This window comes from Megalobrama amblycephala, linkage group LG15, assembly GCF_018812025.1.
Source record: "Megalobrama amblycephala isolate DHTTF-2021 linkage group LG15, ASM1881202v1, whole genome shotgun sequence".
NCBI classification, from domain to species: domain Eukaryota; kingdom Metazoa; phylum Chordata; class Actinopteri; order Cypriniformes; family Xenocyprididae; genus Megalobrama; species Megalobrama amblycephala.
Window position 1 is genome coordinate 14,688,973 of NC_063058.1, and position 27,060 is coordinate 14,716,032.

The 27,060-nt window shown below is 36.5% G+C and overlaps 1 protein-coding gene across 2 annotated transcripts in view; it reads left to right on the plus strand.

The window, feature by feature from the left end:
- Positions 1-27,060, plus strand: part of zcchc14 (zinc finger, CCHC domain containing 14) — a 37,717-nt gene that overhangs the window by 8,251 nt on the left and 2,406 nt on the right. Inside the window, exons 3-13 of one of the 2 annotated variants that reach the window (XR_007180040.1) lie at positions 12,459-12,529; positions 12,708-12,779; positions 13,045-13,130; positions 17,135-17,229; positions 18,879-18,915; positions 18,996-19,281; positions 19,473-19,561; positions 22,627-22,748; positions 22,903-23,046; positions 24,006-25,151; positions 25,476-25,606. Coding sequence is in view for 1 of the 2 variants with exons in the window: in XM_048158439.1 (XP_048014396.1) it covers positions 12,459-12,529; positions 12,708-12,779; positions 13,045-13,130; positions 17,135-17,229; positions 18,879-18,915; positions 18,996-19,281; positions 19,473-19,561; positions 22,627-22,748; positions 22,903-23,046; positions 24,006-25,151 (2,148 nt within the window). In the remaining variant the exon portion in view is untranslated. The remainder of the gene's footprint in view (positions 1-12,458; positions 12,530-12,707; positions 12,780-13,044; positions 13,131-17,134; positions 17,230-18,878; positions 18,916-18,995; positions 19,282-19,472; positions 19,562-22,626; positions 22,749-22,902; positions 23,047-24,005; positions 25,152-25,475; positions 25,607-27,060) is intronic. The other variant, XM_048158439.1, reaches the window with a different exon arrangement.

The following is a 27,060-nucleotide window of genomic DNA, read 5'->3' on the forward strand; positions in this document are numbered from 1 at the left end:
AAATCCTTTTTCTAAAACAAAAAATACATTTATTTTAAAACCGTAAACAGAACGTGTGCAAAGTGTAATGTATCAACGATAATAACTAAATGTGTGGTCTTTTTATTCAGTTAACACATCTCAAATACTTGGGTCGCTGACTTAAGGCAATCCCTACAAGACAATTTACATACTTTTATCTTATTCCTCTCCCTAATCACATAATTAGATGGGTGAAGCTTTCGGCAGAAATCAAGCATAGGATTTTGTTTTGCCAAGCTCAGCACCCTTCACGTGAAACAGCGGGTCTCAGATTGTATCAGGTGCACAAACAGTGCACAAGTTGATACACACACACAGATCTACAAAGACTAAATAAGCAGTATCTCACAGGCAAGAGTTCTGTTGTACTGAATATAGAAGTTAATATTAAATAATACTGAATAACCTATGTTTCTGACAGAGTATGGACAGTTGTTGTATTTTTAATTTAAATTTTTTTTTTTGCCTCACATTTTGGCCAAATGATAGAAAAAACTGAGCGCCCTCATAGCTACAATAAACGTGCCATCGAACATTTTTTTACAAGATGTAATATAAGTCTAAGGTGTCCCCTGAATGTGTCTGTGAAGTTGCAGCTCAAAATACCCCATAGTTTTTTTTTTATTAATTTTTTTAACTGCCTATTTTGAGGCATAATTAGAAATGCGCCGATTTAGGCTGCGGCCCCTTTAATTGCTCGTGCTCTCCGCCCCCTCCCGAGCTCTCGACTCTATCATTGCATAAACAAAGTTCACACAGCTAATATAACCCTCAAAATGGATCTTTACAAAGTGTTCGTCATGCAGCATGTCTAATCGCGTAAGTATGGTATTTATTTGGATGTTTACATTGATTCTGAATGAGTTTGATAGTGCTCCGTGGCTAAAGCTAACATTACACACTGTTGGAGAGATTTATAAAGAATGAAGTTGTGTTTATGAATTATACAGACTGCAAGTGTTTAAAAATGAAAATAGCGACGGCTCTTGTCTCCGTGAATACAGTAATAAACGATGGTAACTTTAACCACATTTAACAGTACATTAGCAACATGCTAACAAAACATTTAGAAAGACAATTTACAAATATCAGTAAAAAGATCATGGATCATGTCAGTTATTATCGCTCCATCTGCCATTTTTCGCTGTTGTCTTTGCTTGCTTACCTAGTCTGATGATTCAGCTGTGCACATCCAGACGTTAATACTGGCTGCCCTTGTGTAATGCCTCGATCATAGGCTGGCATATGCAAATATTGGGGGCGTACACCCCGACTGTTACGTAACAGTCAGTGTTATGTTGAGATTCGCCTGTTCTTCGGAGGTCTTTTAAACAAATGAGATTTATATAAGAAGGAGGAAACAATGGAGTTTGAGACTCACTGTATGTCATTTCCATGTACTGAACTCTTGTTATTCAACTATGCCAAGGTAAATTCAATTTTCAATTCGATGGCACCTTTAAGTTGATGAAAATGTAATGCCTCAGATGCTGTTGCTCTAATGACAGATGAAACACTTATGTCTGAAATTCTCACGCTGAAAATCCATAAGCCATAATATCAACTTTGACAACACAGTGTTTAATTATTTTAAAAAAATACAGTGTTTTTTTTCCATTTCTTGAAAAGTAGAGGTTTTGGCGATACAAGGTTTCTCCAATATAATTCATTTCCAGAGTTTTCCAGAGGTTTGGCATGCAAAGTTTTTCTGTTTTTATTAAAACCGAAATGCAAGCTACATGAAATCCACTTATTATGAATTTCATATCTGGTTGAAGATTGAGCCTCACTCATAAGGGTCTGCTTATCAGGTTTAATGGCTTCTTTAGCTGTAGTTATGAGATTTTTGATCATTTGGACTTTGGTGCACTCTGTGTGAACTTTTGGGTGTTATCGTGGACGGACTGTAAATACACATGGTTATGAGTCCTCAGAGTTTGCATTCTTAACTAGTGGAACTAAGAGAGTTTGCCTCATGTTTGATGTAATATCTTGGTCAGGCACTTTTCAAAACTGTTTTTTTATTTTAATCCTGAGGAGAATATTAGAGACACAGCCTACTATATCTTACATAGACTCACATGTCCATACAAGTTTTGCTGGGATGTGTGCTGTCATTTCTTGAATTACGCTCTGTTGTGAGCATAAGTGTATATTTTTGGTCCTATTTTGTCTCGCTGTTGGCTCAGCAATGGCACCAGAGCCCAGTTGTTCAAAAGTAATCTGATCGTCTTTCAGCTATCGGATTGGATTAAATCTTGAAAATGAGTTGGTCAGAAGAAAAAAAGGATTCTGAAAACGGATTAGGTCACGGAATCCAATCTTGGTTTTGATCTGGATCAAACCTTCAGTATGTGTTGGTAAAAACTTTTTTAGAAGGATTGGGATGACTTTGATCCAAAAAATCAAGATTATCCTGATCCCAGCAGAAAGGTGGTTTTTGGTGGAAATTGGTCAAATAATACAATTTATGTGTAGAATCATGCAGTATACCTATTTATTTATATTTTGAGCTTAATTTTTGTTTAACTGTTACGGTGTGTCGTGCATATTCTCAGTTTATCTTAGCGTTTAACTCTTATATAATCAGCATAATATATTTCTAGATTTTTACATTTTCAAAAGAAAAGGTCAGTGACGCCTGACCATGTAGAACCATGTATGTGTGTGTGTATATATATATATATATATATATATATATATATTATACATGCCTGAAGCTAAAATATATGGTCAGTTGTGTATATTCTTATGACCTGGGATCATATTGCTCCATTCATTGCATATCTATACCATAACATAATGGAAATGTCAGTTCGGGAAGGCTTTTGTGCTCAGCGGGTGTGCTGGAGGCACTGGTCATTCGAATCGAACAGAGCCGAGACAGACTTGTTTTGTCTGCTGGTAATTTAATGCTTCTCTGCTGCATTACCTCATGGCTTCACCGCATGCCTTCAGCACGAGCCGTAGCCATCCGTCAACACCGTCACACACACATGCGTTCAGTGACAAAACCAATCGCTAATGTTTCACAAGGCTTCATTTACACCCATGCAAATGTGAGAAATATTTATCGTCTTTAATTGAACGTACTCAACTCCGATTCTGGATATTGACTTTGTTAAAACCTTTGAGGCTTAAATGTACAAGAGTCGGATCAAGACGGTCCAAATAGCTGTTCTTCACAAGATCTCACAATGATAACAAAGATATTTTCAGGATCCTTGGAAATTCCCAGAAGTTCTGCCATGATCTGCTGTTTTGTCGAGTTAATGTTGGGATGTGCTTGCGTCCATGACTCCAGATCTGCTTGTCTGTTCTTGTACGTTTGTCTGGTTGTGGAGTTATCATTGCGTCCGTACAGTATGTGTGTATTATAGCCTAATGCTTGCTGGGTAACAAGAGCTGTAAGAATGGGAGAATGCCTCGGATTAGCTGGCCTGGCATCAGGTATGCAGCAACTGCAAGCCCTCAGGGCATCTAAAGTATACAAAGCATAGAGAGTAAGGTATGTGTGTTGGGAGTGTATTAAAAAAGTAAAAAAGAGAGAGAGACAGAGAGATGTTTTAGGGTGGTGAACATGATTTCAGTACAAGATGTTGCTGGATCACAATCTTTGTTGATCCTAGAACATTTCAATCAACCAGTCAGATTTCAGGGACAAGTTTACAGGCTAATTGTCAAGTTTAGGCTTACAATTAAGGGTTAGGGGCTTCTGCACCATTCTTATTCACCTATCATTTCCCTCTGATTTTAGGGATAAGTTATGGGTAGGGTTAGATTTAGGGGTAGGGAAATGGTAAGGGCTAAATTTTCAGACAGGAATGTTGGCAAAATCACTGTGACCATTTTGGGATTGTCAAACATACCGGTACCTGTACCAGTAGGCTACCGATGCGTATATTTGGTACACGCTGCCTTTTAACGCTCTTGTTCGTGTTTGTTTCAATGGTCTCTGAGCGTCAAAGGTTTATATGTACAGCGTGTTTTTACAAGCGTTGAGCATTGGAGCCAATCCCAATCATATCTGTTGAGTGCGTGAACACAATGGCCAATCAGAGGTGCTAGTCATTAAATTAGTCAGAATCCGCTTAAAGGGTTAGTTCACCCAAAAATTAAAATTATGTCATTTATGACTAACCCTCATGCCGTTCCACACCCGTAAGACCTTCGTTAATCTTCGGAACACAAATTAAGATATTTTTGTTGAAATCCGATGGCTCCGTGAGGCCTCCATAGCCAGCAATGACATTTCCTCTCTCAAGATCCATAAAGGTACTAAAAACATATTTAAATCAGTTCATGTGAGTACAGTGGTTCAATATTAATATTATAAAGCGACAAGAATATTTTTGGTGCGCCAAAAAAAACAAAATAACGACTTACATAGTGATATATATAGTGAAAACACTGCTTCAGGAAGCTTCGGAGCATAATGAATCAGTGTATCGAATCATGATTCGGATCGCATGTCAAACTGCCAACGGCTGAAATCACGTGACTTTGGCGCTCTGAACAGCATATTCATAATGCTCCGAAGCTTCCTGAAGCAGTGTTTTGAAATCGGCCATCACTATATAAGTCATTATTTTGTTTTTTTTGGCGCACTAAAAATATTCTTGTCGCTTTATAATATTAATATTGAACCACTGTACTCACATGAACTGATTTAAATATGTTTTTAGTACCTTTATGGATCTTGAGAGAGGAAATGTCATTGCTCCCTATGCAGGCCTCACGAAGCCATTGGATTTCAACAAAAATATCTTAATTTGTGTTCTGAAGATCAACGAAGGTCTTACAGGTGTGGAACGGCATGAGGGTGAGTAATAAATGACAGAATTTTAATTTTTGGGTGAACTAATCCTTTAACACTGCTGAAAATGCACGTTTTGTTTTGTTTAACGCAAGCTCCATACTCGCGAATAATTTCATTATAACCAACGAAGAGTGTAAACAATGTAAATAAGAGATTCTTTGTGCAATTAAGAAATCTTTTTTATAACTAGAGTTTTTGTGAGAGTGCAGAATTGAGTGAGCTTGTGCTTTAGAGAATGACAGTCTTAGTAATTATAAAGGGAGTCTCTTCTCTTGCTTTCTGTTTATTACCCAGTCACAATTGGATTGACAACCATATTTAAATGTATGATTAAATCAGAAACTACGATGATTGACTGTAATAGCCAATGGATGAGACAAATGGGACAAATTTTCTAAAAGTATTTAATTTAACCGCTTTTGCTCTGATACCGAAATTGGTACAGAGAACCCAGAAATTTTACTGGTATTGATACCGAAATTTTTGTACCATGACAACCCTATGTATGTACAAATGCGGTGGGCTGTTTGACCGGAACTTTTAGGGCAGCTTGACAAATGTACTTTGACTTTTTTTTTTTTTTTTTTAAATGACGTTTCACATTTATTTTGACATTTGTTGAATACAGAAACTAAAGCTAAATTTGTTGTCTCATCACCTGGTGCACCTCTCATTATGGACATAGACTTTCAAGATCAAATAACAGATTGGTTGAAGTACTGCAGGCATTTTGTGCTATTTAAAAAGTGAATTAGAACGATCCATTATCTAAAAAAAAAAGAATAGTTATTTTGTGTGGTACGACTGAGTGCAGAAGTATTACGGAGACTCAAGTTCCTCTTTCTGAGTCATGAACAGACCTTTCATGAGTGATTGGATTGGCCTGACAGGATGTTGACTTTGAACTGGAATGAAAGGAGAAAAGGAAATTACTGAATTGCATTTCAAAGAAATTCAACAGAGTCACTCAAAAGTTTTGTGACTAAACAAATGATCATCACATCATAAGTTTTGGCCAATTATTCTTATATTTTTATATTATTGTTTTTTCTTAAATATTTATACTTTTTCCTCAACAGATTATACATATTTCTCTCTAAACTAAGTTCAATCACATCAAAAAATTGATAACATCACATTGTTTTTAAACTTTATTAAAATCAGTACTGACAAAGAAATTTTGGGGGTAATTTAGATCTTTCTGGGAAATTAAATGTTTCCTCATAAAATGAATGTTAATTATTTGAAAAATAATGAACTGTATGATAAAATGTTTATAGGCGACATTTCAAACATTAATTATTACTATCATTTAATATTTATATAATCATCATATGTATGTTTTGTGTATGATAACATTTAATTTATTCTAAAATATATAATTTAAAAACTACATTTGTAAGGATTTTTTGTTGGTGTTGTTGGCATGATGTATACAACCATTCAACATTTTGGGTCAATAATATTTTTTAATGTTTTTGAAAGAAGGCTGCATTTATTTGATCAAAAATACAGTAAACATTAAAATATTATAAAATGTAATTTATTCTTGTTGTGGCAGGAATAAATTATATATATATATATATATATATATATATATATATATATATATATATATATATATATATATATATAAAAAAAATATATATATATATGTGTGTGTGTGTGTGTGTGTATGTGTGTGTATGTGTGTGTGTGTGTGTGTGTGTATGTGTGTGTATATATATATATATATATATATATAATATATAGTAACAATGTCGCTTTTGATCGATTTAATGCACATTTCTTTTAAAAAAAATCTTACTGTCCCCAAACCATTGAATGGTAGTTATCAAGAAACTTTTCCATAATGTCATTTAAAACATTCAAAGCAATATAACGTAGCCTTATAGACAATCAACCTCTATCATTTCAGAAGGTTCAGACAGGAGAGGTGAAGAAAGAAAGAAAGAAAGAAAGAAAGAAAGAAGCAAAAAGTGACAGATGAAAGAAAACACTTGTTCAGGTCAGCTGCACCTGTGCATATCCATGTATTATTAGAGCCCAGTGCTGAAAGCTCACGTGGGAGGACAGGAGAGATGGCAGGTGTGTACCCATAATGCCCCTGCGCAGTGAGCGAAGGTTGAAAAGTGCAATGATACCTGCAGTGAAAGGTCAGAGGGAGGGGGAGGATAATGAACAATGTGTTTGTGCTGTGTCCTCGAATATTATTGCTGTAGTTTTCACTCTTTTAATATTACACCAATTTTTATATATCGCTAATAATAACTATTAGTAGTAGTAATAATAATATATATTAATATTTATACATTATATATAATATATATTGATACTTTATTAATATATTGGTACATTGAGCATTTATATTATGCATTATTGTAATATATGCTTTTTATATATATATATATATATATATATATATATATATATATATATATATATATATATATATATATATATATATATATATATATATATATATTATAAATAACATTATTATTGTTATTATTATTATTATTATTAATATTTAAAAAAATTAATATAAAATAAAACAGTAATGTGTAATATTTAAACCATTTTGCCTTTCTGTTTTACAGGATTTTCATGTTTTATGTGCTGCTTCTTTTAGGCTCTCTGTGTTTCATGAATTATTTAAATTGTTTATAGTCTGCTTTGTTACAACAGTAGTGTAAAAATGCATAGCCAACAAGAGAATTGATGTGGTAAAAGGTGCCATCGAATGAAAAATTGAATTTACCTTGGCATAGATGAATAACAAGAGTTCAGTACATGGAAATGACATACAGTGAGTCTCAAACTCCATTGTTTCCTCCTTCTTATATAAATCTCATTTGTTTAAAAGACCTCCGAAGAACAGGCAAATCTCAACATAACACCGACTGTTACGTAACAGTCGGGATAATTAATATGTACGCCCCCAAAATTATGCCAGCCTATATTCAAGGCATTAGACAAGGGCAGAACGTCTGGATGTGCACAGCTGAATCATCAGACTAGGTAAGCAAGAAAGAACAACAGCGAAAAATGGACAGATGGAGCAATAATAACTGACATGATCCATGATATCATGATATTTTTAGTGATATTTGTAAATTGTCTTTCTAAATGTTTCGTTAGCATGTTGCTAATGTACTGTTAAATGTGGTTAAAGTTACCATCGTTTCTTACTGTATTCACGGAGACAAGAGCCATCGTTATTTTCATTATTAAACACTTGCAGTCTGTAGAATGCATAAACACAACTTCATTCTTTATAAATCTCTCCAACAGTGTAGCATTAGCCGTTAGCCACGGAGCACTAGCCTCAAACTCATTCAGAATCAAATGTAAACATCCAAATAAATACAATACTCACAGGAATCGACGCATGCATGCAGCATGAATGACAAACACTTTGTAAAGATCCATTTTGAGGGGTATATTAGTTGTGTGAATTTGTTTATGCTGGTTAAGGCAGTCGAGAGCTCGGGGGTGGGGGAGCGCAAGATTTAAAGGGGCCGCGCACTGAATCGGCACATTTCTAATTATGCCCCAAAATAGGCAGTTAAAAAAATTAATAAAAAAAATCTATGAGGTATTTTGAGCTGCAACTTCACAGACACATTCAGGGGACACCTTAGACTTATATTACATCTTGTAAAAACTGGTTCTAGGGCACCTTTAAATATTTTAGTGTGATAGAAGAGTGTTTTAAAGCAAATACTTTAAAATTTAAAAAAAAAAAAAAATCTTAATCGTAAACAGCATTAAAACACCTCAATATAATTGTAACATCCGACATGTTTTAGTGCTGGTGCAGTTGAGCAAACACTCTTAAAATGATTTATTTTCTTCGAGAATGAAAAACGCTTTGTACTTCACACATTGGCATTTGTCCGTCTGCAGTGTGTGTGTGTGTCGTCTCAAACCACTTCACAAACCTCTTCCTCCTCTGACAGTGACCTCTCTCTGGGTTTGTGGTTCACTTTCACTCCATGGCGCACACATACATATAAAAACACACAGTGTAATGAGGGGTTTGGTGGGTGGTTTGGGAGGAGCAGACAGGCATCTCTCGTTGCCGAAGGGAAAAGCCTCCTACTCTCCGGAACATTCCAGATGAGCTCACACTCGCCTGCCGGAGATGCGGAATGAGATGAGACCATGAAAAAGCTCTAAACGTCAGTGTGTCGGTGCAGCAACAAAGAAAGTTCTGTGATCGATTACCAACCCTCATGTCGTTCCAAATCTCTATGACTTACTGTCTTTTTTGAGGACCACATGTTTTTTTTGTGCTAGTTGCTCGATCTTATATTTAGAAATGGCTAATCTCAGAATAAGAGAATTGAAGGCGATCTACTGCTCTCGGATCTTTTGACATGATGCATAGAACTCACAGAATAACATTCAGCTCTCTCTGTCCACACACACACACACACACACACACACACACACACACACACACACACACACACACACACACACACACTCTACAGGAAGTGCTGACACTGCAGGGTATATTTAACATGCTTGCCCATGTTTACGGTGAGCAGACTCCGGATGTGTTCCTGCTTGCCTGTGTGTGAGTGTGTGTGTGTGTGTGTGTGTGTGCATATGTACACACTTAAGCTGGACACTTGAGAGGCACACTTGTAATATATGAATATCACATAAACTACCATTCTGAAGTTTGGAGTTGGTAAGGTTTTTTAATGTTTTTGAAAGAAGTCTCTTATGCTCACCAAGGCTGCTTTAAAAAAACAAAAAGAAAAACAGTATATTATTACAGTAATATTGTAAAATCACAATTTAAAATAGCTGTTTTGTATTTGAATATATTTTAAAATGTAATTTATTCCTGTGATTGTAAAGCTGAATGTTGATCCATTTTTCATGAATATTGATGAAAGTTCAAAAGAACAACATTTGTTTGAATTAGAAATCTTTTGTAACATTTTCAATGTATTTTCTGTCACTTTTGATCAATTTAATGCATCCTTACTGAATAAAAGTATTAATTTTTAAAAAAACTCTTACTGACCCCAAACTTTTGAACAGTGGTATATAGCAAAAATCAAACCGTTTAAAGGGTTAGTTCACCCAAAAATGAAAATTCTGTCATTAATTACTCACCCTCATGTCGTTCCACACCCGTAAGACCTTCGTTCATCTTCGGAACACAAATTAAGATATTTTTGATGAAATCTGAGAGTTTTTTTTTTTAATCCCCCATAGAAAGCAATGTAATTACCGTCATTTAATGTGCAGAAAAGTAGTGAAGACTTTAGTTAAAATAGTCCATGTGACTGCAGTAGTTCAACCTTAATGTTATAAAGTGACGAGAATTCTTTTTTGACGTGGAACCTGGAAACGCTGAATAGGGCTGGACGATTATGGCCTAAAATCAAAACCTCGATTAATTGAACATTTCACCTCGATTACGATTAATGAACGATTATTTTGTTTCTGTTTTTTTTTTTTTCTTTTTTTTTTTTTTGCCCTCATAGTTCAGTGACAAGTACTGTAAATATGATTGACTATTAAAAGGTGGGATATTTTTTCCTATTTAAAGAGTGATCTGACATAACAGCTCACTTTCAGCAGTTATTTTATCTATGCTTCATAACATTTCTTACAGATTTCTGCTCGTTGTAAATTAGATAAAGATAAATTAGCACAGTACCAGTACAAGAAATTGCGTGTGAATTAGTCATACCGTCTCTCTGTTCATTGTGAAGCTGTGGGTTGTAAATGGTTACTCCAAAACTAAGTAGGCAATATATGCTATAAGACGTTTTGAGTTTCTAAGCTCCTTAAGTGATAAATCACTGGACAGCGCTGACTAGTTTCTGCGTTCCTCTCAGTGCGTGCGATCTTCACGTTTTGCGCAGCTACTGTTTGTATGAGTCGAGTGTTCGCGCCACAATGCAGCTGCGCGAGCGCGATACCTCGGAATAATAATACATCTGATCGTCTAATCGCTTGAATGTACAAACCTTAAAACAAATACAACTGACAAAGTTTAGTGAAGACGCAAGGCTCACCGTTCACGAGCCATCACTATGTTTTGAACCGGCGTTCACCTCTGTGTTTTGCTTTTATCCCACTGACTGGACGGGGCGGAGTCATGTGGCTACACACGCGGTAATGTTTTTAAGGGGAAAGTATTAACAGGATTAAAAAACCGGAATAACCGACATGGGAAAATTACGTCGGTTAGAGGTTCTGAATTTCGGTTTCGGTTACTTTTCGATTAATCGTCCAGCCCTAACGCTGAACATAAATAGCGTAGGAGAATGACGGGAGAGACGAATTTGTTGAATAAAGTTATTTTGTTTTGTTGGGCACAAAAAAAATTCTCGTTGTTTCATAACATTAAGGTTGAACCACTGTAGTCACATTGACTATTTTAATGATGTCTTTACTACTTTTCTGGACCTTGAATTACGGTAATTATGTTGCTTTCTATGGGGGATAAAAAAAACACAAACAGAGATTTTATCAAAAATATCTTAATTTGAAAGGTCTTATGGGTTTGGAACGACATGAGTGTGAGTAATTGATGACAAATTTCATTTTTGCGTGAACTAACCCAAGATAGCAAAGTTATGAAACAATATCTATTGTCTTCTGTCCCTCCTTATTTTCACTCTCTGATGCTCACATCAGAACTTCATCTCAAAGTGGTAAAGTCCCTGGTTTGCCATCAAAATATGTTGTGAAATTAACTGCCTGGAGGCTTGAATTCTCACCTCTCAGGTTCTTCCTTCTTAGCTAAATATGCTCAAATGAGTTCTAACCTGTCAGAAACCATCTGAGAGGTTATTAAGTTCTGGAGGATTTTCTCACATACTCCTCTTCTCTAATAGAATCCAAACAGTCTGTGATAATACTACCATAATACATTTCGCAGAGTATATGTCTAATTCTTATTCAATGCTTGGGGAGTGAATGTAACTCATTCAGTTATCTAGGGTAAATGTAACTGTATTTTGTTGCGTGGAATGCAAGAGTGAAAACAATCCAAGTTCAAGACAAATCTCCATTTTGTAGTGAATATGATTTTTATATACTAGCAAGCTAGAGCAAGATATTGCTTAAAGTTACCTCTTAAAGAATAATTTCCAATTTCAGAGGGATTTCATGCTAAATATACCCAGTATTGAATAGTAATGTGCTAATTTGGTGTTCAAGAAACATTTCTTATTATCAATGCGCTGATTCATGTTTTTGTAGAAACCGTGATGCATTTTTTAAAAGATTCTATGAAGAATAGAAAGAACAGCATTTAAAGGGATAGTTCACCCAAAAATGAAAATTCTGTCATCATTTACTCACCCTCATGTTGTTCCAAACCTGTATGATATTTTGAAGAATGTTGGAAACCAAACAGTTGACGATAGTAGGATTCTATAGTAGGAAAATAATACTCTGGCAGTCAATGGCTACCATCATCTGGGTTTGGAACAACCTGAGGGTGAGTAAATGATTTTTGGGTGAACTATCCCTTTAAGTTCTGGAGGATTTTCTCACATATGCAACAAAGTCTTCTGTAAACAAACAGATTTGAACTTTATACCCATGGCGCTTGTCTTTTTTGCTTGTCTTTTTTCAGTTTATGTTGAAAGAATTGAACTAAGAGGAGTTACACACAAATCAGACAAACCAACAGAATACATCCTGGAGGTGAGTTTTGCGTCAGTTTCTAGTACAGACGTAAAAACCAAAATCTCCTGCATGTTCTCTATATTGTATCTCCAGCAAAAAGAGGTCCTTTCTGTAGTTGTGTGTTATTTTTAGAGAATAACTGTTGCCAAAATGTAATTGGCATGTTATGTTTGTCATACTTCTCTCTTGGTTGAAGGCCTTGTGGTCCGACTCCACTTTGTCGACTGTCAGCAAAACCCCTCAGGAAGTGCTGGAGTTCATCTCCCAGGTGAGTGACAGTCATGTGTGTGTCGTTACATGAGTGTGAGAAAAGTTGAGCTAAGACGAAATGTCTTAAAAATAAAACATTAGCATTCCTTTTCATCGTAATTTCTTGCCCATCACTGGAACCGCCAGAAAGTTGCATAGTCGCAATGTGCTTTGAAGAATAATCAGTGCTGGAAAGTGGAAGCAATTGAATCTTTACAACCTGTCAGCGCTCAACAATGAACAGTGGGAAACAGTGTGATTGTGTCTCTGTTCTCTCTCTTCAGCTCTCTCAACTCTTTCCTGATGAATGTCTGGAGAAACTTCTGCCTCAGATGCCTGGACTTGATTCCACTCATGACCTAGATCCTCGGTATTTCTTCTTCTGAATCCTAACATGCACAAACAGATACACCTATTCTCATGTTTTTTTTTGTTTGTTTTTTTCTAACCAGGGATGGGTTATAAATGTAATATTTAAAATATATTTGTAGACAGATTGTTTTAAAATTCATTTTTTTCAAAGCTGCAGTCCGTAACTTTTTGGGTTAAAATGATCCAAAATCAATTTTTGAGCAAGTACATAACCAGCCAGTGTTCAAAACTATGTTCTTACCTTAGCCCGATTCACAATGGTAAGCTTGTAATAATGTTTTATAATAAAATCAGTACTGGTGGGTTTTCACAGGAAATTCGAGCATGCAGCCGTTCGTCTTTGCGTCATTACGTCACGTCTGTTTACATAAAGAAGGAGTCCCAGCTAGTAGGCTATATGGCATGTGAGGATACTGCTGGTGGTGGATCATTTATAGCCTTTTCTCACAGCAGCTGGAATAATTAAATTTATCAATTTGATGGCGGATTGTAATCCAGAAAGGTCCAAATGACAATTTGGAGATTCACCCGTAGTCAAAAGCAAAAGACTTCGGACTGCAGAGTGGCTACAGAAATTGAAATCTACAGGTAACGCTAATATACACATAGTCATAGTAATGCTGATGTTGTTAACATGAACAATTTGAGAACAAAGTATAACAGTAATAATAATATGCACGGTTTGACGTGATCCGAGCTAAGCGATCGTTAGATTTAATCACCATTGGCAGCGTGAATTATTGTAATGCTTTTTTTCTGTTGGTCGGAACAAAAGTTGCAGACATGTTACTTGTTCAGATGACATTTTCGGTGAAAATTCTTATTTTGGTCATACTTCCAAGATGTAGAATCTGTGATTCTGAAGTACAGAATCCACACCAATGCGGTGACTGACAGCAAACATTTGATTCATCTGCTCTGAGGAGCCGTGCTGACGCACAACCCACGTAAAGATGATAATTCCACAAATAACTGCAATTGCAGGTTTCAAACAGAGATGGCGACAAAGAGGCAAAACTTACGGACTGCAGATTTAAAGGATTAGTTCACTTTTAAATACACTTTTCCTGATAAATTTACTCACCCCCATGTCATCCAAGATGTTCATGTCTTTCTTTCTTCAGTCGAAAAGAAATTAAGGTTTTTGAGGAAAACATTCCAGGATTTGTCTCCTTATACTGGACTTCAGTGGGCACCAAACAGTTGAAGGTCATAATTAGTTTCATTGCAGCTTCAAATTGTTCTACACGATACCAGATGAGGAATAAGGGTCTTATCTAGTGAAACGATCGGTCATTTTCGAAAAAAATACAACCGTTTATGCTTTATAAACAAAATATCGCCTTGAACGTACTTTCCGCTTCCGCATTCTTCATAACGCTTACGCTGAATGTCCTACGCCTTCCCTATTCTACTTACGGGAAAAAACAAAACTGGCGCCGCGTTCGTTCCGTAAGTAGAATAGGGAGGCGTAGAACATTCTTTTTTTTTTTTTTAAAAACATTTTTTTTTAAATGACCAATCGATTCGCTAGATAAGACCCTTATTTCTCATCTGGGATCGTGTAGAACAATTTGAAGCTGCCGTGAAACTAATTATGACCTTCAACTGTTTGGTGCCCATTGAAGTCCACTATAAGGAGAAAAATCCTGGAATGTTTTCCTCAAAAACCTTCATTTCTTTTCGACTGACGAAAGAAAGACATGAACATCTTGGATGACATGGGGGTGAGTAAATTTATCAGGAAAAGTGTATTTGAAAGTGAACTAATCCTTTAAATTAATCAAAGTGACTAAAGAACATTTATGTATAAAATTAAATAAATGCTGTTTTTTATTTACTTTTTATTGATCAAAGAATCCTGACAAAAAATGTGTTTCTACAAAAATATTAAATAGCACTGCTTTCATTGATAATAATAAAATGTTTCTTGAACACACACACACCACAAATCACTGGTCAGGAAATTAGAAAGCATTGCACAAAAACTATAGATAAAGTAAATTAGTACAAAATAGCCTTCCCCTTTGTTTTCTAGATAGCCGTGTGGGTATGAAACTTGCAGACAGCTTCTTACTGGAAGAAGAGTCGGTGTTGTGCCACTCAATGTTAATGGCTTCAAATAGTTCAAGAGTTGTTGAAAAATGTCTCCCAGTTAGTTTGAGTTTAATGTGAGACCATGACCAGGCCAAAACATGAGCCTAATGGACTTGTTCTCAGGCAACTTCTTTGGTTGTCTTTGCAGTGTGATAAAAATAACATCATTCCTCTTTGGATAACATTTCATATGTGGAAAGCAAGCCATTCTGCAATATTTTCCTATGCTCCAAAGCATTAAATGAGTTTTCACAGTGAAGTAGTTCACCAATACCAGCAGATAAAAAGGCTCCCCGCACAATCCTCAATGCTTCGCTGTGGTAGAGATGCATTTATTATTATATTTCTCACCAGATTTCCGAAGACACCACAGTGGAGCATCACCATCCAACTCGTGTTTCATTGATTCATCATTCCACACAACTCTGCTGATCGACTATGAATCAAACTTGCCATATTCTGCCAAAAACTTCATTCAGCCTGATGTTTTTCAGAGACGGCAAAGGCACTTTAAGTAGTGCATTTGCTTAAATTTTGCTAATTCCTGACCAATAATTTGTGGTTAAGACAATTAAATGCTTAGTGTTTTGCCCAGGTGTGTGTGTGTAGGTCATACTTTATATTAGGTGTCTTTAACTACTATGTACTTATAAAAAAATAAGTACAATGTACTTATTGTGTTGATGTTGTATTGCAAAACACTTGTTCTGCTATCGAGGTGGAATACGGGTAAGGTTAGGAACAGGTTTGGTGGTATGGGTTTGTTTAAAGGTGCCCTAGATTCAAAAATTGAATTTACCTCGGCATAGTTAAATAACAAGAGTTCAGTACATGGAAATGACATACAGTGAGTCTCAAACTCCATTGTTTCCTCCTTCTTATATAAATCTCATTTGTTTAAAAGACCTCTGAAGAACAGGTGAATCTCAACATAACACCGACTGTTATGTAACAAGCAAGGACAATAGCAAAAAATGGCAGATGGAGCAATAATAACTGACATGATTCATGATAACATGATATTTTTAGTGATATTTGTAAATTGTCTTTCTAAATGTTTCGTTAGCATGTTGCTAATGTACTGTTAAATGTGGTTAAAGTTACCATCGTTTCTTAAGGTAATCACGGAGACAAGAGCCGTAGCTATTTTCATTTTTAAACACTTGAAGTCTGTATAATTCATAAACACAACTTCATTCTTTATAAATCTCTCTAACAGTGTAGCATTAGCCATTAGCCACGGAGCACAGCCTCAAACTCATTCAGAATCAATGTAAACATCAAAATAAACACTGTACTTACGCGATTAGACATGCTGCATGACAAACACTTTGTAAAGATCCATTTTGAGGGTTATATTAGCTGTGTGAACTTTTTTTTATGTTGTTTAAGGCAGTCGCGAGCTCTTGGGGCGTGTAGCACCAGATTTAAAGGGCCACACACCCTGAATCGGCTCATTTCTAATTATGCCCCAAAATAGGCAGTTAAAAAAATGAATTGAAAAAAAATCTATGGGGTATTTTGAGCTGAAACTTCACAGACACATTCAGGGGACACCTTAGACTTATATTACATCTTTTAAAAAAAGGTTCTAGGGCACCTTTAAGGGTGGGTTAAGTTGTAAGGGAAGGCTCAACAGTGTAATTATAGAGGTAATAACAGAAATTAATTACAGCTGTAATTACATGCAGGTATTTTTAAAATACAAGTACAATGCAGACATTTATGTACACAATAAGTGCATTGTATCGAAATGTTAGTACATAGTTAAAGACACCTAAAATAAAGTAAATATATTATTTGTATATTTGTATGTTATTTGTATTTGTCCAGCCTTAGTTTTTGCTATATTAAAACCTAATAAAAAGTTGTATTAAATTTGTGGATTTTTCCTCAATCCCACAGATGCTTGACCTCTTTTCCGCCTCATGTTCTCAAACACGACAAAGTCCGTTTCTTCTTCAGCACTTCGTCCGCACCGCAGCTCCCTACTAGCACAAGTAAGCCCCTTATTCCCCACTCGCAATGGTTCATCCCTCCCACGTCGCCATAGAGGTTTGTTTCAGGACCACACCATGTCTTGGGGAAACGGGGTTGGAGTTTGTTTCAGCTAAGATGGAATTTGATTTGACCTGCTTGTGCTGAGATGCTTCAGAAGTGACCTCATCTTGGGAAACTATTAATAGGACGAAAGGCTACTAGAACCTAGATGTGTGTCTGTGATGTTATTTTTAGTGGAGGGGGAAGGGACGAAAACCCCCTTGCATAGAAATAAGTGCAAAATTCTTATTTCTTTATTATGTGTATTGTAGAATAGTCATTGCAGATGTATTTTCACCTATATTAGCCATTAAATACAATAAGAAACAAACAAATCATTATGGGCACTATAATTATTACAACTGTTTACATCTCAGTAGCCTGTAGTTGGAATAATATAAGTGCAAATGGTCCATTTGGTGCAGAGCTGGGCCTGTACTGCTTTTATAGCTTTAAAACATCGGTTTTGTAGCCTTACCCCTGAATTGGGCTCATGGGGAGAAAAAAACTCAAAAATGAAGTGTATGAGGATAAAGTGTTTGAGGATAAGTCTTGTTAAGAGGGGAATAAATGAGCCCGGTCCTTTGACTAAACAATTTCATACCGACATTGAATGAAAGCTCACAAATCCCAGCAAAAACTATTTTAATATTTTAAAAATTATAATCGAATCAATAGAGTACCCCAGGGATGACGTGTTTTTGTAGGCCAACCCGGAAGTTAGTGGCGCACGGGTTCCCTCGATTGAAAGCCTATGCATTTTTCCCATAAACTTTTGGAAAATCGCAGAAAATAAGCTCTGAGTTTAACAAAGGGTTATGACACTTACACGTTTTGCCTATCAAGTTAACACAACATTTAAAGATTTTGAAGCCTAAATAAAGTCGTCAGATATAAAAGGCTAACAGTAGGCTATAAACGGACTACAGCACACCATGGTCGCGGATCAATGTCGTCACCACCAAGCTTCCTCAAACTGTATTTAGAAAACCACTTTATTTAAAAACATGCTCACTGATTATGATCTGTGCTGTTATGAATACTTATCCACTTTTTCATGAGAAATGCTGTCCAAATGTCCCGTTTTTAATGATGACGTCTAAAGTCCCCACCAAAGGAAGTAGTCCCTTTTAGCAATTTGTTAGCAACTGCCGATTTTAAGACACAGTAAAAGTTTTAAAAAATCACAAGTGGGTTATAACTGGTGTGTTTTTGTCATAGATCAAAACGTGAAAGTATTTAGAGGCTTTGTTAACCACAGACCTTATTTCAGGCGATTTAGCAAAAACCCATTCAAAAAACCCGTAGACTTTACGGCGTTGGAACCGGAAGTCCTAAAATGCTAACTCGCTTCCGGGTTTTGCCTACAAAAATGCGTCATCCCTGAGGCACTCTATTTAAAAACAGTTGGGTGCATTATGGTATTTGGGGGTAAAATGTGCTTAATTAATACTATCAATTTTTTACATTTTAATGGTCCTGAATAGACATATATATATATATATATATATATATATATATATATATATATATATATATATAAATTCATTCAATTGAATTTTTTCATGTCAAATGTGTCTTAATCATACTTTTTCACCATGTTTTTCAGATCTGGGCTGTTTACTTCAGTATAGGGGAGTGAGCAGGTGAGTTTAACAACCCCTCACCCTAAACACTAACACATCTCTCTTCTCTCCATCCATAATCCTCTTTCATTCTGTTCCAGGCCCATTTGTGGTGTCGCCAGCATCCAGCCTGTCCTAAGCGTCCATTCCCCCCTCCCACAGAGCTCCCCTGCCCACCTGCCCCCTCTTCCCCCTCAGACAGCAGTGGCCATCCTCCCCGGCACTGCTGTACCCATGGGAGAGGGCAGTCCACCACAGACACACCTCACAAACCCTGGAGCCCAATCCCAGCAGCCCAGCCCGGAGCAGAACGGCATCCTGGACTGGCTTCGTAAACTGCGGTTGCATAAATATTACCCTGTCTTCAAACAGCTAACCATGGAGGAGGTACGTGATTAAAGTGGCTCTTTTCCTTAGAGGTATGAGAATCATCTCTCAGATAAGAGATTAAATTTATTGGAAAAGATGTTTAGAGAACAGATTTCGGATATTGCAGCCAAGAAATACATCTTTCCTTCCTAACATTTCTCTCCCACTACAACTTATCTAAATTATGATCTCTTTATTCACTTTTTCAGTTCCTCGCTCTCACAGAAGAGGATCTCAACAAGTACGACCTCACTCAGGGGGCCAAGAAGAAACTGAAGACTCAGCTAGAGCTTCAGAAGTGAGTGTGGTTTGTGCTCATAATATGAAACTGAAACATTTAAATCTGTGTGTATAGTGTGACAAACCTCCAAAGAAACATTCATTCAATATAGACAAACGTCTCTTTTACGTCTGCTTTTCACGGGAGTAAAAAACACAAACAGTTAGCACATTTAGCACCTTATTAAACTATATTATATATATATATATATATATATATATATATATATATATATATATATATATATATATATACACACATATAGATAAGACACCTGCCTAATATGCTCCTAGACGTAGCAGCAGATCCTTCAAGGTCAAGTGGTTTGTGAGGTGGAGCTACTGTGGATTGAACTTGTTGGTCCAGCACATCCCACAGATGCTCAATTGGATTGAGATCTGGGGAATTTGTAGGCCAGGGCAACACCTTGAACTCTTCATAATTTTCCTCAAACCATTCCTGAACAATGTATGCAGTGTGGCAGAGTGCATTATGCTGCTGAAAGAGGCTACTTCCACCAGGGGACACCTTTGTCATGATGGGGTGTACCTGGTCTGCAACAATGTTTAGGTAGGTAGCACATGTCAAATACATGTCCACATGAATGGCCGGATCCTGGGTTTCCCAGCAGAACATTGCCCAGAGCAGCACACTGGTGGCATCACTTCCCCAGATAAATGCTGCATACGTACATGGCCGTCCACGTGAAATAAAAGAAAATGGGACTCGTCGGACCAGGCGACCTTCTTCCATTACTCCCAGGTCCAGTTCCGACGCTCACGTGCCTATTGTAGTTGCTTTCGATGGAGGATAGGGGTCATCATAGGCACTCTGATTGGTCTGTGGCTATGCCGCCCATATGCAGCAGTGACCATCATTTAAGTTTTGTGTGACTTGTGACACAGCAGACCCTCTGTTAGTTCAGACCGGATGGGATAACCTTCATTGCCCTCGTGCATCAATGAGCATTGGGTGCCCAACACACTGTCCCCGGTTTGTCCCTTCTCGGAACACTGTTGGTAAATTCTCACCACTGCTGACCGGGAGAAACCCACAAGCCTTGCCAATCCGGAGATACTCTGACCCAGTCGCCTCGGCCCTTGTCAAAGTCTACTCAGATCTTTATTCCTGCCCATTTCTCCAGCATCCAACACGTTGATTATGAGAACTGATTCTTTTATGCAAAAGTGCTAAAACTCTTTAGTGAATCACTCTGGATTGTCATTGTTTTACTCAGAATTAGAAAAAATATTTTAAAATATACTGTCTATACATAGACTGTAATTCAAAAGTTTGGGGTCTGTAAGTTTTTTTTTTTTTTTTCTTTTTAAGAAATTAATACTTTTATTCAGTCCATTTCTGTTAATAGTTACTTTTTCCTAGTTAGAAAAATAACAGCATGTAAGTTTGGAACGACATGATGGTAATTTTAGTTATTTTTTGGTCAAACTATTTCTTTAGTAGGGCGAATAAGGCATAGCAAACATACGGAAGAGGATTAGGGCCAAGCAATAATAAAAAAATAAAACCATCTTGAGATTAAAGTTGTTAAATTTTGAGAAAAAACTCGTTCAATTTCGAGAAAAAAGTTGAAATAAAATGTTGAGAATAAACTTGTTAAATTACGAGAAAAAACTCGTAAAATTTCGAGAAAAAGGTCGAGATGAAATGTTGAGAATAAACTCATTAAATTATGAGAAAAAACTCGTTAAATTTCAAGAAAAAAGTCGAGATAAAATGTTGAGAATAAACTCATTAAATTACGAGAAAAAAATTCATTAAATTTCGAGAAAAAAGTCGAGATAAAATGATGAGAATAAAGTCAATAAATTATGAGAAAAAAGTCGAGATAAAATGTTGAGAATAAAGTCAATAAATTACAAGAAAAAAGTCGTTAAATTACGAGAACAAATTCGTTAAATTATGAGAACAAATTTGTTAAATTACGAATTTGTTCTCATAATTTAACGACTTTTTTCTCGTAATTTAAAAAAATGTTTATTCTCAACATTTTATCTTGACTTTTTTTTCTCGAAATTTAACGACTTTTTTTCTCATAATTTAATGATTTTTTTCTCGTAATTTAATGAGTTTATTCTCAACATTTTATTTTGACTTTTTTCTCGAAATTTAACAACTTTAATCTCGAGATGGTTTTATTTTTTTTATTATTGCTTGGCCCTAATCCTCTTCCGTACAAACGCACATCTAAAGGGGTGCAAGTTGAAGAAAAATGCAGTATAGTAAAAGGGAAACAACTGCAAACTCACTGAAGCATAGGCTGAGTATTTATTCACCAATGCTTCGGCTAGTAGCCTTTGTCAAGGAATGATACTTTTACCAAACTATTTCTTTAACATATTTGTTGACTCATATTTGTAGCATTTTACCAATTTGTGAATTTTCAAGCTATTAACAGAGCATGTTGGTAAATGGCCAATTACACTATTGCAGGGCAGATCGCTTCCTTCAGATAAGAGTTTGGCATTGAGAGTTCACCATCAGCATGGAAGTGGAGCAAACCACTATTCCTTGGTGAAAACACACTATTCTAATTCTTTTTCCATTTCTCACATCAGCAAGTTTCCATTGCTCAGGTAGAGCTGTGGGAGCGAAGATATCAAACAGATAACAGGAAATAATCCTCAGAAGGTTTTCCATGCATGGAAACAACAACAAATGCAAGGTTATAGTGGTTCTTAATTAAACGGTTCTCACTGACACTAACTGAAACTTAGTGTTTATTTTTACTCCACATGGTAAAGTTGAACTGAAAAGCCCTGTAAGAAATGTGTCCAGTCCTGAACCAGCCTAATTTTAACAGACTTTGACTATATTTTAAAATATTTAGTGTTGCTAATCAGACAACTTTGTTGAAGCAAACTCTTGAAGCAAAGCTGTCTGTATCCACAAAGATGATCAGTTTTCTGGCAGAATTATGCACATGCACTGAATGTTTTTGTACACAGCGCCATCTAGGTGCCATTGCAGGGAAATCATGTTCTATAAAAAAATCTTTGACATTTAGGATCCAGTCATTGTTTATTATATATAATAAACTTTATTTTTTGTTTGTCTGTCAGAGAGAAGCTGGAGAAGAGATATGTGGTGTCTCAGTTTCCTGTTTCCTGTGGTGGGGTTGCCAGAGTGACCCCTTCCAGTCACATCGGACCCCTGACACACGTACACCCTGGAAGTGGCACTGGTACACACACACTCCTGAAATATCATACTAATTTAATGTTTATTTTTTTTGCATTTAAATTAAAATATCCAAAACATTAAAGTATTGCCACCTAATTTTTTGAAGTGCAATACACTGCAAGAGATTATAATGTTTTTTGTGTGTGTATGTTAAGAGCTACGGGTAGACGTCGAGAACAGCTCGTTGCCTATTCCACGGGACAGCAGTTCCTCCTCTGGCTATTCCAGTGCTCCTTCCAGTCCAATGACCCCTTTTTCACGTGACACTTCCTTCGACCGGGTCAAAGACCCTCACAGACGTAAGAACTTTTTTTTTTTTTAACCATACATATTTTTTATAATGGATATTAAATTGTCTACAATACATATAGTACACTATGATACAAACTGAACTTAAAACAATCTTCACATAAACCCATTATAAGAAATGTCGTATTACCCATGGCCTTCCATATACAAAAATTGAATAAAGTTATCAAACACTATAATTAAATATAGATTAATCTTTATTGAAGCTACAATTTATTCTATTACCTTTGTTCTTTGATTAACATTAATGACAGATGTCTGGTTTATTAGGCTGCTGTCACTTTAAGACCTGCCGAACATGACACGGATCTGATGTGCATCTCATTTTCTTACAACTCTTTAAGTTCATTTATGATGTTATGTAAATCATGTATGACTGCTCCTATGAGGATGCTTGACAAAATGGGCATTTTGGCATAATGATGTGCGTTATTGTCTGTTCAAGCACGAAAGAGATCTCTCTTTCCGTGCACACGACATTCACAGACAGCGCATTCTCATTTGTCTTGTGGTGCTTGAATGGTTTAAAAGCATTTGCGTGAATAAGAGTGATGTTTTAATGTAACGCGAGCCAAATTATGACGGAAAAAAACGGATGCTGCGTTAATTGCATTAAATATTTTTAACACGTTAAACTGGAAAAAAAAAATTAAAAGCTCATTTTCACAGCACTAGTAGTTGGTAATTTGTGTATTTCAAAGTATATCGAAAATTAGCATGCAGTGAAATGAATTAAATTAAATTATTAATAATTAAATACATCAAATAAATAATAATAAATAAATCAATATTTATATACATATATTAAAATTAAAACTTTAAATATTTTTTTTAAATATTATCATCATTCATTATCAGTATTATTATTATCATCATATATTTTTAAAATAAATATAAATTAATTAAATTACTGCATATTTCACTTTTTCTAGTCTATATCTTCTTTCAGGTTTGGAGTCTGGTTTGGATTCTGGCGAGAAAGAGCGGTCATGCTTTCTCCTCAATCCTGTGGTATCCACCGGTCCTAGCCGTCCCACTGCCCAAGTCCTCCCAGTCCAGAATGATCCCTCCCTCTGTCCCTCCCAAATGAGTTTGCCCCCTCCCTCCCTGCCCCTTCTCTCCCCAGGCCGGGTTCTCAACTCTCCCCGCAAACCTCGCCCACCCCCTCTCTGTTCAGAAGAACGTCCCAAACCAGTGGGGTCCGGGGTTGCTGTGGGTGTCCGACTTGAGAACATATTTCCTGGGCTGTGTCTTGACGGTACCCCGGGACACCAAGACATGTCGGCCCCCCGCGGGCCCCTTGCGGTGCTTCGTTCCCCTCCAGGTCTCATGGTGGAGACCAGCACTGCTCTCACTGCCACATCTAACACCCTCCACCATGTCTCCCACCCACCCTTACACTTACAAGTGTCTTCTTCTGTACCACGTACAGGATCGTACCCTTTTTCTACCCCGTCCTCCTGCCCGTCATCATGTTCCTCCACCAGACCCTCTTTCTCACCTGTCAGTGGAGTACCCATAGGAACGGCCAGCAGCGTTCCCATAGCGGCAGTACCTGGCAATACGTACTGCATAAACAGTACACCCGTGGTCACACCCAGTTCTAGCCCAGCGTCCACAGAGAATAGTGGCTACGCCTCTGTGCAAGCAAACAGCATTAACTCCAGTTCCTCATTATGCGTTTGTAGCTCTTGCGGGTGTAGCCGTAATTGTGGCTCCTATGGGGCGCTTCCGGCTAGCTACGCTGGCTACTTTCCACATCCGTTCTCAGGAACATCAGTGTTCACGTTAGGTCCTTTGCTTCATTTCAGCCCGCTCCTCACAGGAAGTGGTACCGCCTCCCCTTTTTCCTACCCCCTGGTAGCCCCACCTATCTACAACAGCAGCCTATCACATGACTCACAACAGAATCTTGTGCTTCCCTCAGTGCAGGGTTTTCTTGGGGGAGGGGGCGGTGTGTACCAGCCCCATGGAATCATGGGAAACGGAAGCTCTGGGCATAAGAAAACAGGGAATTTGTCCTGCTATAACTGTGGGCTGAGTGGGCATCGTGCACAAGACTGCAAGCAACCAGCAATGGACTCTGCACAACAAGGTAACAGCATTGTTTATTAGTAATACTCGCTAATTGACACCCTAAGGCCGTGTGTCCACCAAAGCGTTTTTAGCCAGCTGAAAACGTGAAAATCTGTGAGCGCTTCGTAAGCGCAGCCTTTTTTTAGTTGAGACACTTTGCTTGCTATAATATGGAATATCCGCAGAAGTGTTACTTGTATCTCATTTCACAGATAGTTTGTTTCTGTACTGTTTCCATATAAAATGTCGATGCAATGTAAAGTATTTGCTCTGGCTCTTGTTTTAAATTATTTTGTTCTGTTATTATGCTTGTTGTTGTCATCTGTTGATGTTGTACAAGTAGAATGTGGCGGTTGGTTTGTGTTGTATTTGTCCCGCCTCTCCTCCTCTGTGATTGGACGGCTGGGTACAAAGTGACAGTGATGATCGCTGCGTTTAACCCAAAGATGACCGTTCTTCAACTCTCGGCGAATGGTAAAAAATGGCGTGAAATAGACGCTCAGCACCTCGTTACACTTCTGGTGTTTTAAAAACGCAGCGCTCCCATTGAAAAAAAATTTGTTGGACACACGGCCTAACATCAAATTAGCAATGCTCAAGCAACCACCCAAAACACTCTAAAAACCATAGACTTACTGCACCGCCTACACACGCCCTAGCAAAAATTGAAAAATGTGTTCTAAACCATTCCACAAACCTCAGGAACCACCCTAACAACCATACAGAACACCATATCAACCATAGAGCAGTGTACTAAAAACCACTCAACAAGACCCAAGCAAGCACATAAGCCCTTGCAATGCTCCAGAACACTCTAGCAGCCATCCAGAATACCCTTGCAACAAATTAGCAACGCCCAAGCAACTGCCTAGAACACCTTGCACCTTGTCTATAATAACCCTAGCAACCACTCAGTACACTCCAACAACCATAGAGCAGCGTTAACAAAACAACACCCATAAATCCTTAACCACCCCATAGAAACAACCTGGAAACCACTCACACCATTCTAACAAATGCAGAGAAATGTGCTAAAAACGCACTAGATGAGATTAATCACGATATATATATTTACAAACTTTTATGTTAGATGTGATTAATCGCAAATATATATTTACAAACTTTTATGTTAGATGCGATTAATCACAATATATATTTACAAACTTTTATGTTAGATGTGATTAATCATGATATATATTTACAAACTTTTGTTTAGATGCGATTAATCACAATATATATTTACAAACTTTTGTTTAGATGCGATTAATCACGATATATATATGTACAAACTTTTGTTAGATGCGATTAATAACAATATATATTTACAAACTTTTATGTTGGATGTGATTAATTGCAATATATATTTACAAACTTTTATGTTAGATGTGATTAATTGCAATATATATTTACAAACATTTATGTTAGATGTGATTAATCACAATATACAGTAGTCAACATTTGAAGTGGATCAAAAAAGTTGTTCTAAGAAGAAGGTTTTAGGACAGCTTTGATGAAAGGTTTTGATCCACTTCAAATGTTGGCTACTGTATATATTTAGAAACGTTTTTGTTCGATTCAATTAATCACGATTTTATATATATATATATATATATATATATATATATATATATATATATATATATATATATTACAGGTGCTGGTCATTAATTAGAATATCATGAAAAAGTTCATTTTTTTATTGTAAATTATTTTAAAAAATGAAACTTTCATTTATATTAGATTCCCTACATGTAAAGTAAAACATTTCAAAAGTTTTTTTTTTTTTTTTAATTTGTTGATAGCATTGAGAGCGTACAGTTAATGAAAGTCCAAAATCCAGTATCTCAAAATATTAGAATATTTACATTTGAGTTTCATTAAATGACCAACCCTACAGTATAAATTCCGGGTACCTCTTGTTCTTTGAA